Source organism: Myotis lucifugus, unplaced genomic scaffold (assembly GCF_000147115.1).
Source record: "Myotis lucifugus unplaced genomic scaffold, Myoluc2.0 scaffold_370, whole genome shotgun sequence".
Classification (NCBI taxonomy): domain Eukaryota; kingdom Metazoa; phylum Chordata; class Mammalia; order Chiroptera; family Vespertilionidae; genus Myotis; species Myotis lucifugus.
In genome coordinates this window covers 576,659-590,367 of record NW_005871418.1, presented here as the reverse complement: position 1 = coordinate 590,367, position 13,709 = coordinate 576,659, and the positions used below count along the sequence as shown (strand labels likewise).

Sequence of the window (13,709 nt, the reverse complement as noted above, 5' to 3'; positions counted from 1 at the left end):
GGATCAGTTATGAAAATTAGAGTATAGGACATGTATTTAATGTATTTAGGTTATACAAACGTGAATATTCATGGATGTGATATGCAATTTGCTTATATTAGAAAATATTTTTAATCTTGAGAGATGTATATTAAAGTATTTAGAGCTGAAATAGCCTGATATGTATTACCACCAAATGATTCAGCAAACAAACAAACAAAAAGAAGTGAGGGCATATATTCAAAAGTTAACTTTTGCTAAATCTAGGTAAGGATTGTATGAGTACTCATCTACTATTCATTCAACCTTCTGTAGGTCTGAATATTTGCTCAATAAAAACAAAACAAATGAGTTAAAATTTCATACTCATTAGTTTGAAAAAAAATAGCCTGATGAAATGAACTGTTGGTGCAGAAGTGAGAATGATGTGGAGCAGCAGAAACTTGTATTGCTGGTAGACTCTAACTTTGGAAAATATTTTGTCACTAGCCAGTTGAGCAGAAGACGTTAATTATATCCTCTGCTGGGGAATCCCATTTCTTATTGTTTGTCTCAAGAAAGCCCTGCTATGGCCATCAGGAGACATTAATAAAACTGTTTTAGGCAACTTGTTTTAAAAAGCAAAAATTTGGAAACACTCAACTGTAAAAAAAAAGCAACAAATAAATTATGCTATGTAAATAGAAAATAAAATACCATGTAACAATGAAAGTAAACTATGGCTATAAGCATCAACCTGGGTTATTCTCAGAAATAAATTATTGATTTAAAATAGCACACGATGTGAAGGTCAAAAGTATACAACCCTTAGTATTTATTTGGAATAAAGTTTGTCCTGAAATGTTTTATTTAAAGGTGTCCATACCTCACAGCTGTCAATCATTTAGTTGAGACTTATCAAAGTCCTATGTCTGTCCCAAATGCCAAGATGACAGCCTATGACCAGAGGATGCACAGGGGATCCTCAGCTAGAGGTACCTTCTCAATGCTTTTCCTGCAGCATAAGAATAAAGGCACTACCCTCCTAGGGCCTATGTTTATATAAATGTGAGTGCATTGGTTCGGTGGTAAATGAGAAACTGAATGTTAGTGAGAATTAAAGAATTAGAAGTAACACAGGCAGTTATGACTTTTTTGTTGACCAGAGAGATACTCTTTAAATCTTAAAAATAATTAATCTTTTCTATTTGTTTGCAGAGTAAAAGTGAGCAAATAACCATGCGGCATCTAACATCAGGAAACTGGGAAGTGATAAAGATCTTGGCATACGATGAAACTACTCAAAAAATGTGAGCATGTTTTGGTTCTGTAGTCAGGTTAGAAGTCAGGGTTGTCAACTGCAGTATTTTCTGCCAGATTTATGTTTTGCCAACTGTGGTGCTAGTCCAAATAACTTGGCCATGTAGCAACCTTTTCTTTAAAGACTCTCTCTATCAATCACCTGCAGAGACACTTATATAGACACTTACACACACACACACACACACACACACACACACACACACACATGCACACACCCATACGCAGAGAGATTGAGAGAGATCATAAAAACTGTGATAATATTTTAAGAAAAAGTATATATTTCCCAAATGGATCAAAGTCCTGTATCAAAGTTCTGTGGTTAATCACAAAAAAGCTCTTCTATATTCTGGACAGTGTAAAAATGTTGATTTGTGCCTGATGCTTGTGCTGTTTTCTTTCCTGGGCAGTTACTTTCTGAGCACGGAGTTTTCCCCCAGAGGGAGGCAGCTGTACAGGTAAGCAGTGTAGGATCTCTCTCTATACAGGTTGATTTCTCCATGTCCATTATACAGCTTAATGAGAGGATGAAAAATTCTGGAGGTTTTTTTTGACGTGGCTTGGGGAGAGCCAACTCTGCATGACCTTCACACTCTTGGTCCAGTCCCTCAGCCCTGACCTTTATGATCCTCAAGGTTAGAACCGGAGTGCAGACAATATTGCTGCTCCTTATTTTTTTATCTCACCTGCTTCTACAGTCTCAAAATATTTTTTTTTCTGAGGCTTGGTTCTCTTAACCACCATCATCACAGGCATTCACATATTTCACCACTGGCCTTTCTTCTAATAAGCCTCATTTTGCATTTTCAGTGTGTTAATATTGTACACATGCAGCTTATTTCTGAACAAAAGAAAGCATTGTGAGCACTTATAGACTGGATCCAGTGCAAGTTTCTCTCCCCACCACCCCCCACATAGTGTGCACAATCCATTAAGGTTATTTAAGCCAGTACTGCTTGTTGTTTACCAACATAAAGCAATGGATGGGGCATATTTCCATCTGCCAATTTTCCCAAGTGGAAAGCTCTATTCATAAAAGGGGCTTAAGGTCATTCCCATGTAGTATCGAAATGCCTCTTCACTCAGAAAGCTTTCAGCAGGACCTCACAAGAATGACTGCTATTTTTGTCTGGCAAGCAAATTATTAATTCTAGACTTTATATATACTTTCTAATTTCCATTTCACAGTTTTAAAGTGTCAAAACTGCCATGGCATTTTCTCAGTGGAAATTCATCATGTTTGAAGAAGTGTCACCACTGATTCTTACCAAGTAGCCTAGACTTTCCTTTGAGGGTAAAAATACATGTTTAAAATGCTCTAACTCCCTCTATTTCACCCATATGCTCTCATTTATGCGCATATTGCTTTTATCTGAAGCAAGCCTTGCCTTTCTATCACCCCTTCCAATATGTCATATTGTCTTTTCTCTTAGAGTCTAGAAGCCATAGTCTCAATCCTAATGACTTTCAAAGGAAGAACAGTTAACTGTTTATTTAAAGACACTGATTCTAACTTGGGTTCAGATGTCTTCAATAAAGTACTGGTCACTTTTTTTTTCTTTTTTGGTTACCTGAAGCTTATCTTCCTTGAAACTTATACTATGATTGGTATTGGCAGTCATGAGCAATCCTTTAAGATGTGGAAATACTTGACCAGTATTTTATTTTCCCATTTTATAAAAGTCCTAAAGGAAAAATTAGTTTCAGAAGATTAGACTTGGCCAGGTTGAGCCAATGGAATTCCCTCCATTCCTCTTCCCATTATTAGCCTAAAATGTGATTTGAATCACAATGACTCCTTAGATTTGTGTGCTTGACTTATCTCTGTAGTGACTGAGGCAGAAGAGTCAATCTCTCTGTGACTGGTGCTAGCATAGCACGCTGTGCTATAAAGAAAATGTAGTACCAATAAATTTCCCCTTAAACAGATCATCAAATGCCAGTTGGCTTGACTGTAAGATAATGTTAGTGTTTAATCCAGAAAACTCAATCAATGTCTTGTCCAGGCCATAAAAATACTCATTGGCTGACAATTTATGGGATTAGACACCTCTGCAGAACCAGCACTGCTACCAGATTCAGTGTTACCATTTGATCTTACAATTTGCATTTCTTATTTCAATAATTTCAGGGTCTAAATTATGAGAAAATACCAACATAAACCTCTCGGGAACCTGGATCTGAAAAGTTATATGGAGTCGAGAGTAAAGGTTTTAAATTCTAGTTATGTCACTATATACCTGAGTGTGAATAGTACACATTATTAATCTCTCTGTAGTGATGGTTGCACAACATTGTGAATGTAATTAATGACATTGAAATATACACTTTAAAATGGCAAATTTATATATATATATATATATATATATATATATATATATATATATATATATATCTCATAAGGTGAAACTGGCTACTGTGTTTAAGTGCCTAGTGTATATTAATCACCTTTACTAGTAAAGGAATGTTTGGGTTATGATGAGCTCAGATTGCTTCAGCTTTGAAACATGACTCTGTGAACTGTACTTAATTGCTTCTGTGCTTCTGATGCCACATCAACACCCTGTCCCTGCCCCCAGCCCCATGCCTGCAGCATATTACACATCAAAAGCAGCATGACCATGATTCATTTCCAACTGCATAGCCCAAATCATGTTTTGTTTCAAAATAAAATTGAATTTTTTGTCAAATAAAATTTTATTAAATGTATTATCAACAGTGTTTTACCTATTAGCATAGATAATTTATGATTCATCTCTATTTAAAAAATAAATGATTCTAGATATGAAATTTAACCTTGGAGATATAGCTCAACCCCTCTGACCTTAAGCACCACTATTTGTAATATAAAAAGATGATTGATTTTTCTTTTTACTTATCCCCCTGATGTTGCAAAATATGTATGATTTTAACTATATATATATAAAATAACTTTCTTTACCAAAAAATTCATGGCACATACTTAGTGGGAAAAAATTTCACACTAATATTAAATTCCAATTATTAGAGTGTCGCATTGAATAAATAATGATCTTGTTTTTTTGTGTATGATATGTGAAAACATTTATTAGTTCTTTCAATGAACGTTTATTGATGACTTTATGTTAGTCTTTATGGGCAATTACTTTTAAGACTTTACCAAGAAATACCTGTAGAGAAATGCAGTAAAGAATAAGTTTTATTGAGTTCTGTGGAAATTAGATTCTTTATTTATAAGCATACATACATACATACAGGAGTACATAGTTTTAATTTTGTTACAGAGAAGAAAAATGTCCACGTGTTAACATTAGGAATGGAAATTGACTTTCATTTGTATGGCAAGTCATAATTTATAAGGAACCTCAATGTAAGTAATGCTGGAGCTCCTCTGTTAATGTTGACGTTAAAATATAGAGGCCACACAATCAAGTACCTGGAACGGTAGCATTTCTAACGTGTGCTTTTCCCCCCAGTGCATCTACCGAAGGATTATTGAATCGTCGATGCATTTCATGTGATTTTATGAAAGAACAATGCACATATTTTGATGCCAGTTTTAGTCCCATGAATCAACATTTCTTATTACTCTGTGAAGGTAACAGATGATTTCTGATACAGTTTATTTTATTGATTTTATATGGCCAGCATCTATTACTATCATTAATAACTATTATTCTCTAGTTATATGACTTTTTCTTAATATATGTTTTTAAGTTATAAATTATGGATTTACTGTGACACAAATTATATTCATAAACTTCATTTAGAAATAGGATTGGAGAGTAAATACACACAATCAGAAAGGACTATTTAAACATGAACGATTTTAAAAAGTCATGCCACAATAATAAAGTAATTTAGCTATATTTAGAAAAACAATAGTCATAAAAATAATGGCTAAGTTGTTAAAATATTTAGGATATACAGAAATTTAATTTTCTGGGTCTGGTCCCTTTCAATTCTGACATATTACACTCACCCCAATTATTTACTCTACCTGTAATTAGTATAGTCTTTGATAGGGCCATGATATCGCTAGGTTATATTGATAGAAATCATTGTCCCTTTAAGAGGACACTGTATTTCCCAGAGATGAAATGGGAGACATGTTCTCTGATACCAGTGGTCGGCAAACTGCGGCCCCTTGAGTATGGCTCTTCCACAAAATGCCATGTGCGGGCGCACAGTACAGTGCGGTTGAAACTTCGTGGCCACACTCAAGGGGCCAAAGAGCCGCATGTGGCTCTCGAGCCGCAGTTTGCCGACCACTGTCTTATACTATAGTATTATCAATTGAGTGCTACTGGTTCAGCTGGCACCTAGGCTGTCCTGTTTTAAGACAACATGAGGAATGAACCAACACTTACTCATTTAAATTAATTTTACTCTTGATGTCTGAAATGAAGTAATCAAAAAAGAAAAGTACTTGTTTGATGTCACCAGGGAAAAACCATTAGACCTCTAGATAGTTTCCTAATTCATCTCTATCGAATCATAGAAGAAAAGTTTCTTATGGTTACACCTGAATTAACTAGTATGTTTGAAATAATTAGTGATTCCAGTTAACATATTTTAAAAATTAGTATATAATCAGCTCTAATTTTTATTTATCTTGGGGATGAAATAATTCTAATAGGCAGGGGTTCTTTCTTTCTTGGCTGACTGGGTAAATAGAATTTAATCTTGCTTGAGCAGATGATGGAGAAGTCAAGGGTCATGAACCAGCTTTCTGAATATCTGTGACTAATCTATAAAAGACTAGAGAAAGAGAGAGCAAGGCACATAATATTGGCTTAAAACCATAGAAATATGGATGCATGGGGCATTTTGGATAAGGGGGAATCTTAAAATTAACCTATACAAATAGTTTATTTCACCCTATGTTCTTATTTTCTGAATAAAATATCCATAGAAAGGAATGAAATCTAGTGGACTTATTTCTGTTTCACTATGTAGCCTTATCAGTAATTACTACTTAAATTTTTTTTAAATGTTTATACATATATTTTTTAAACCCAGGTCCAGGGGTCCCAATGGTCAGCCTACATAGCACGGACAACCCAGCAAGTAAGTACATGAACACAGCAATACAAAATAGTCATGGTTGGTGCTGGTCTTAGGTATTATATTATTCATTCTGAGTGCCATACTCTTTAGAACCTTCTTCAGAAGAGTTCCCAGCATGGGGAAAGCTGTGTAGGCACCATCAACTAGACCTGTGTATGTAAAGGAAACAGTAAGGCAAGTGGATTGAGCCATGTTGCAACTGGAGTTGGATCTTATATGCCTGAAATAGGGTGTCTACTGTGTCTATATTAAATGAGAGGGGTTGATGAGGCTCCTTTAAGTATAGTATTTCATTCTACTATCCCCTTTGTACTCTGGGTTCATTTTTCTTGGCCTCATATAAATTATTCCTCTAGAGCAACACATTTTTTGTACTGGTACTTCTGGGGAAATTAATAAAAACATATTATTTATATTTCTATTCTATTTGTTCCATATATTCATGGATTTCTAGTTTTATATATATTCATTTATTGTTTAATATATTTATTCAACTGTTCATCATTTATTGAGTGAGCACATAATTTAACAAGCCATATGACAGAGGCTGGATGTACATTGTTGGTAAGACAAGGGCAATATGTTTAAGAACTTTAAGTAGAGTGCTCAAGTAAATCCATGGTTGAGCTAATCTTAAAAATGAATAGCCAGATTGCTGCCTGCCACCCATTCTTCTTACTTTTTTCCATATTTATTTACCTTCTTCCAGTTTAACATTTTTATTTAATCAATAATCTTATGCTCTAATAATTTACTGTAGGATACTATAATCTAACAAATTAGGCTTATATTTATTATTTTATTTAACCCTCAGAACACCTCTTGTAATAGTTAATGTTATTACTCTATTTTACAGACGAGGAAATTGAGTCAGAGAGGTTAAATAACTTGGCTAGAGTCATACTAGTAGGTGCCAGAGCCAGGAATCAAATGTGATAGTCTGACTCCAGCACAGGGTTTGTAATCACTGCTACATGATGACACCTTGTTCGATTGTGTTTTTGTCTCTCACCTCACATACTTATATATTAAGTAGGAGTTTTACTGAAATGCCTAGACTTAAAGAAGATGAAGGCATAAAAAAATGCAATGTTGAATTATAAATGTCAATTTTAGAGAACAGAGGAAGACCTTTTGTACTAGTCATGAAAAATAAAAAGGGGCTGTGAACATGGTCTGGTGATTAAATTTCCCTTCAAAAGACAATTATTAAGATGAAATGTACATTCAACTGTAACAAAATAAATCTTCTGGTTAGTCTTTGTTACACTACTGTGGCATTAATAACTCATTTTGGGTCCACATGAAGTAGAACATGGCGTAAAAGAAAATTGAAATTAAAAACAAATAAAATTTTTAAATAAACATAGAAAACCTTTAAACCCATAGTTACCAAAGAAATGCAAAGTAAAATGCTGCTGTGTAATTTTTTCTAACAAATTAATAACATCAAAAATTTGCATTGCTAATGAGGATATAATGAAGAATCTCTTAACTTCCTGGTAGAAATATAAATTATAGCAAATATTTTTAATAAATCATAAAAATTATAAGCCTTAAGTCTTTTATATCTATTTATTCAGTTTTTTTCTTTTTAATAGTTAATAACTCTAGAGAAAATTATAACAGGGCTATTGATGATAGTGGAAAAGTATATATAAATAGCAAAAGAGAAGAATTTATAAATAAACCTTAATGGAATATGCGTTAGTGTGCTGAATATCTTCCATTTTTCCTTCCAGACCACTCTTAACTCTGCTTTGCTCTCCTCTGGTCTCTATCCCAGAAATAGTGTGTATGGATGACTTAGGTTCTATTGTAATTTGGATGCCAATTGAATTCAGCTAAAGTGAAGTGAATCCCGTAGGTGGCTGAAGAAAGGAGAAAGTGATTTAAAAAAAATTATTAAATTGTTTCATGTTGACATATTGCAGGTGTCCCCCCCTTTTCCCCCCTCTTTGCTCACTCCACCCACCCCCACCTCCCCACCCCTTGGCCTTCACCAAATTATTGTCCTTTCCCATGAGGTATGCATAGATGTTCTTTAGCTAATCCCTTCGCCTTCTTCATCCAGTCAACCTCACCCACCTCCCCTTGGGCGCTGGTCAGTCTGTTCCGTGAATCCATGCTTCCATTTTGTCAGTTTATTTTGTTTGTTAGATTCCACATATTAGTGAGATCATATGGTATGAGAAAATGATTCTGGCGTAGCTATTCCTCCAGCCTTATCCCTGTGGGGGTCGCTCAGGTTGCTACAACTCCTGGCTAGAGGTCACTGTGGAACTTTCATACAAACATCTTCAAATAACTGCTCTCTCCCCTTCATCTGCAGACCTAGCCACTGTCGTACCAGCCCTGGGTCATTGCACCAGTTCTTGTGATCCTCTGCCCATTGTCCACATATTTGTTAATAGTCTTTTATTAACATTTTATAAAATTATTCTAATAGAGTTGCCATTAGTTTCCCATTAGGATAAAAAGCATGTTGGGAGGGGACTGGGGGGCTGGGTGAAAAAGATGAAGGGAGGAAGAAAAAAATTGGTAGTTACAAAGGAGTCCCAGAATGTAGAGCATAGGGAATATTCCCTGTGCTGTAATAACTATGCATGGTGTCATGGGGGTACCAGAATTATTGCGGAAACACTTTTGTAAGTTATATAAATGTCTAACTGCTATGAGCAACCCGGGCACGTGCCCTGACCGAAATTAAACCTGGAACCTTAAGTCCATAGGCCAAAGCTCTATCCACTGAGCCAAACCTGCCAGGGCTCTAAGAATGTTTAAGTCACATGTCTAAGTGATTAAGAAGTCCACATGTTTATGCCACTTGAACAAAACTATTTGAAAATGAATAGAAGTTCTCAGGAAGAAAATATTTACAAATGCTAAATAAAATTCTTGCATCTACCTGGCAGCCTTCCAGGTGATTTTTATTTTTATTTTATTTTCATTTTTTGCTCTTTCTTCTTGAGTGTTCTCCTATATATCTTTTATGATGAAAAAGAAGCCCTTCATTAAAATGCTCAGTGACTTGAGACAAGGTATAAATGTGTAAATTTTTACATTAATATTTCAAAAGTTCTTTTGCTTCACGTTACTGTTGTCCTCTTTCCTTTTTAAATAGTTTATCTTCCTTCTTTATTTTGCATATACAATTCTTTTTTTTACACTTATTTTTGTCTTTCCTTTGTTTTTCCTTTCTTCCTATTCCATCTTTCTTCTCATCGCACTTCATGCTTCTACTTTTCCATATGTCCTTTCTTTCTCCTTCGCAATTTTCTGTTCTCATGGTCTTCTCTTTTCTCCTCAATCCTGCACTTAAAGTTGTCTTAACACTTCCTTCTCTTCACAATGTTTTACAAAAAATGTATATTAAGCATATTTTCTGAATTTGTCAAAAAAATTCTCTCTGCTCTTAATATTTTGAAAATGGCTTTACGTGCTTGCTTCGGCAGCACATATACTAAAATTGGAATGAAAATGGCTTTAAAAGTTTCTATATATTTTTCCTAAATATAATTTATTTTCCTGTGATCACGAATGAATTTTATTTTATGAATAAATAATGGCCTTTGATTTAGAGTGAAAATGTCTCAACTGCTCCTATACGCATGCAATTAGTTTGCATATAATTAGCTTTATTTTTTTCTATTGATATTTGGTAGTAAAGAAAAACCATGAGAAATTATCAGTATGTTATTGGAGAGTAAGAATGGAGATAGAAATCTAAGTTGAGAAAGGTTGAAGCTTTTAGTAAGTGGGGAGGTGAAAACACACGGGAGAGGAAGAAGAGCCAGGGAGAAGGGACCTTAGCTAAATGCTTAGGGCTGCAGGGTTCTCCTGAGTCTGCTGCTGAGAATGCCTGAAAGCATGCAGAGGAAGATGCTCTCTGAACCTGGGAGTTCAGAGCTCACACGGTGCTGGAATATGTCCTACTTCCAACCAGGCAGGATACTGTAACCTTAGAGATCCCAGAAGAAGCTGGCTTTAGCAGTAGAACCAAACCATCCACATAGCAAAGGTCACTTAAACCTACACTGAATAAGATTATTTGGAATAATACACCTGACCGGCAAAGAGCCTAAAACATCTGCCAGAAAGAACAAAGCCCAATGATTTTTCAAAGAACAGAGCAAAATACATAACTCAATGTTAACATCAGAAAGGTCAGAATCTAATCAAACATTCCTGGCTATGTGAGGAAGCCAGAATATATGACTCACAACTAGGAAAACTGGCCAGTGAATAGAAATGGATTCAGAAATGTCAGAGATAATGGAACCAGGGAAAATTCAATCAATCTGCTATTATAAATATGTTTAAAAATATCAAGAAAGAGTTAACATAGTGAGAAAAATAGTAATACGGGAAAATTGTACTGGAACACGTGGTGTTCCTCTAGGCAGGATAGTTCCTGGGCTCTTGTCAGGTGGAGTCGAAGAATGAAACCACGGACAAAATGTGGTATAGCAAAGGTGGAAATTTATTGAGAAACCACCACAGACTCCCACGTGGAGAGGGGAGAGTTCTACTGAGTCCCTTTTTTCCATAGTTCATAAAGGCTACAGTTCTTTGTGCTTTGATATCCCCTCTGATTGATCACTATCCCCCTTAGATTGGTTACTATCGCAACTCTAGATCACAAACCTCATCTGAACTACTTGAGGTTCCTTCCTTCTTCTCCCTTATCATTTCCCTATTCCCTCTGGGCTTTTTTCCTCCCTCTCTGAGTGAGGGGCTTCCTTTCCTTTATTCTGTAAATGTACACCTTCTGCTGCTCTCAGCTCCCTTATCTTATGGAAATGTACCCTCTGCTGCTCTGTAGCCCTGTGCTTTTTCCATGGACCCCTTAATTCTTAAAATTTCCTAAACCTGCCTATTTCATCCCTAAAACCTCCTTTCAATAGAATATGTGATTTAAAGGAACATTCGAAAGTTAAAATATCTGAAAAACACTTCACTGCAAAGTACTAAAATCAAATTAAACCCTGCAAGAGAAAAGATCAGTGAATTTGAGACATTATCAGAGGCCACTTTCAGTCACAGAGGAAAAAAAATAACAAATGAAAGAAATGAACAGAGCCTAAGTTAATTTATATTTTAAATTGGAGTCAGAAAGGGGAAGCATGAAAAAATACCTGATGAAACTGTGGCCAAATCCAAATGTAATGAAAAGTATAAAAAGCTCAACAACCTTAAGCAGGATAAATCCCAATAGAAAAACAGCGATGAAGGGGAAAAAAAAACAGGCAAAAAGAAAAATTTAAATCATCAAAAATACAAACAGTATAACCACACATTACATCCATAATAACAAAGCCAAGAATGACTCTGGAGTTTTCTTTAAAAGAAAGTAAACCTAAAGACAGTAGAGCAAAATGTTTAAAATGCAGATGAAAAAAAAAACACACACACAAAAAAAAAAAAAACCTCAAACTAGAATAATAAAAGCGAAGCCAAAATAAAAAATCAAGAAGCTGAGAATGCATTTCTAAATAATTGATAAAGAGCATGGATAGGGCTTATAGGCAATAATGTGCATTCCCTAAGGGCATTATACTAAGGGAAATAAACTATTCACAGAGGACAAAACAGCATGATTAAAGTAGAACTGAGAAAAATAATTTAAAAATATTTTGAGCCAAATGAAAATAAAAACACAACTAATCCAAATTTGGGGCTACCTAACATTGTGATTGGAAAGAAATGCATGCCTCTAAATTGTTAGTTTATAAGAAAGAAAAACTTTAAAATCAATCATCTGAGCCTCCACCTTAAGAAATTAGAAAAAAAAGAGCAAATTAACACAAAGTAAGTTGTGGGAAGGAAATCCTATATAATAAAGATGTAATATGCAAATGGTCATTATGTAACGACCTACCGCATAACGCAGCGGTTCTCAACCTGTGGGTCTCAATGCCTTTGGGGGTCGAATGACCCTTTCACAGGGTTTGCCTAAGACCATCTGAAAACACATAATTGATTATATAATTACATATTGTTTTTGTGATTAATCACTATGCTTTTATTATGTTCAATTTGTAACAATGAAAATACACCCTGCATATCAGATATTTACATTACGATTCATAACAGCAGCAAAATTACAGTTATGAAGTAGCAACGAAAGTAATTTTATGGTTGGGGGTCACCACAACATGAGGAACGGTATTAAAGATTCACGGCATTAGGAAGGTTGAGAACCACTGGCATAATGGATCAGCAGGAGGGTGGGGCAGTGAGCAACCAGCGGGTGGTGGAGAGCTACAGGAGGGGACAGGGCAGCAAGCCAATGAGGGGGTTGGGGGGAGGGAGGACAGGGGAGCCACAGGAGGGTGGGACAGCGGGCAGAGAGCTACAGGAGGGCGGCAGCGAGCTAGTGGTGCACGGACTCGTGTACAGGGCTACTAGTAATACAGATAAGAGTGGAAATAAATTGTATAGAAAATAGACAAACAGTAGAGAAACATATGTAAAAACCAAAATATTTTTCTTTCAAAAGATCAATACAATTCTAGATAGATTCATATGAAAAGTATACAATCATTATCATTTTTATTAATGGAATAGTTAACAGATTCTAAAGACATTAGAATGATGGTTATGGAATATTACATGTAATTTTGTGGCAGTAAATTTGACATCTTGTATGAAACAAGTAATTTTCTTTAAAGACATAAGTTGTTAAACAATCAAACAAGAAGAAATAAAATGTTTAATAACCTGTTATCTATTAAAAATTTTAATTCACAGCTAACATTCTTCCCGCAAAGGAAACTCCCATTTCAGTTAGTTTCGCTGGTACATGCTGTGAAATATTTAATATATTGATATGAAGCCTACATAAACTCTTAGAAAATATAATGATAGCATCAACCAGATCCCAAATCCAGCAGAGATATTACAAATATAAAAATCAATTTTATTCATGAATACAGATACAAAATTTCTTAACTAATTACTAGCAACTAAAATCAAGCTGTTTATAAAAGGATAACATATTATGATTATTTGGAGAATCCATGGTAGTTTCAACATTCAACAATCAATTAATATAATCCATTATGAAATATTGTAAAATCAAATAATTTATTAAAAAGCTATTGATTAATTTGAAAAGAATAATATTAATAAATATTAATAACTCAGAAAAAAGATAAACTTCTTAACTTGGTAATGCTACCCACAAAAACACTACAACTGACATTATACTTAATGTTGAACTATGGAATGCTTTTCCCCTAAGATTGGGAAAAAGTAAAGAATACCTGCTCTCATCCCCTTTATGCAACATTGTATTAGAGGACATAGCCAGTGAAATGAAGAAAACAATATATAAATAGGTAGAAAAACTGTATTTATTTGTACAAGACTTACTTGTG

At 34.8% G+C, this 13,709-nt stretch overlaps 1 protein-coding gene across 2 annotated transcripts in view; it reads left to right on the top strand.

Annotated features, from left to right (window-relative positions):
- DPP10 (dipeptidyl peptidase like 10) overlaps window positions 1-13,709 on the top strand; it is a 478,664-nt gene that overhangs the window by 421,299 nt on the left and 43,656 nt on the right. For both annotated transcript variants that reach the window (XM_006101524.1, XM_023765017.1), the window contains 4 exons: window positions 1,177-1,268; window positions 1,689-1,736; window positions 4,734-4,855; window positions 6,280-6,327. In XM_006101524.1, the coding sequence (XP_006101586.1) occupies window positions 1,177-1,268; window positions 1,689-1,736; window positions 4,734-4,855; window positions 6,280-6,327 (310 nt within the window). The remainder of the gene's footprint in view (window positions 1-1,176; window positions 1,269-1,688; window positions 1,737-4,733; window positions 4,856-6,279; window positions 6,328-13,709) is intronic.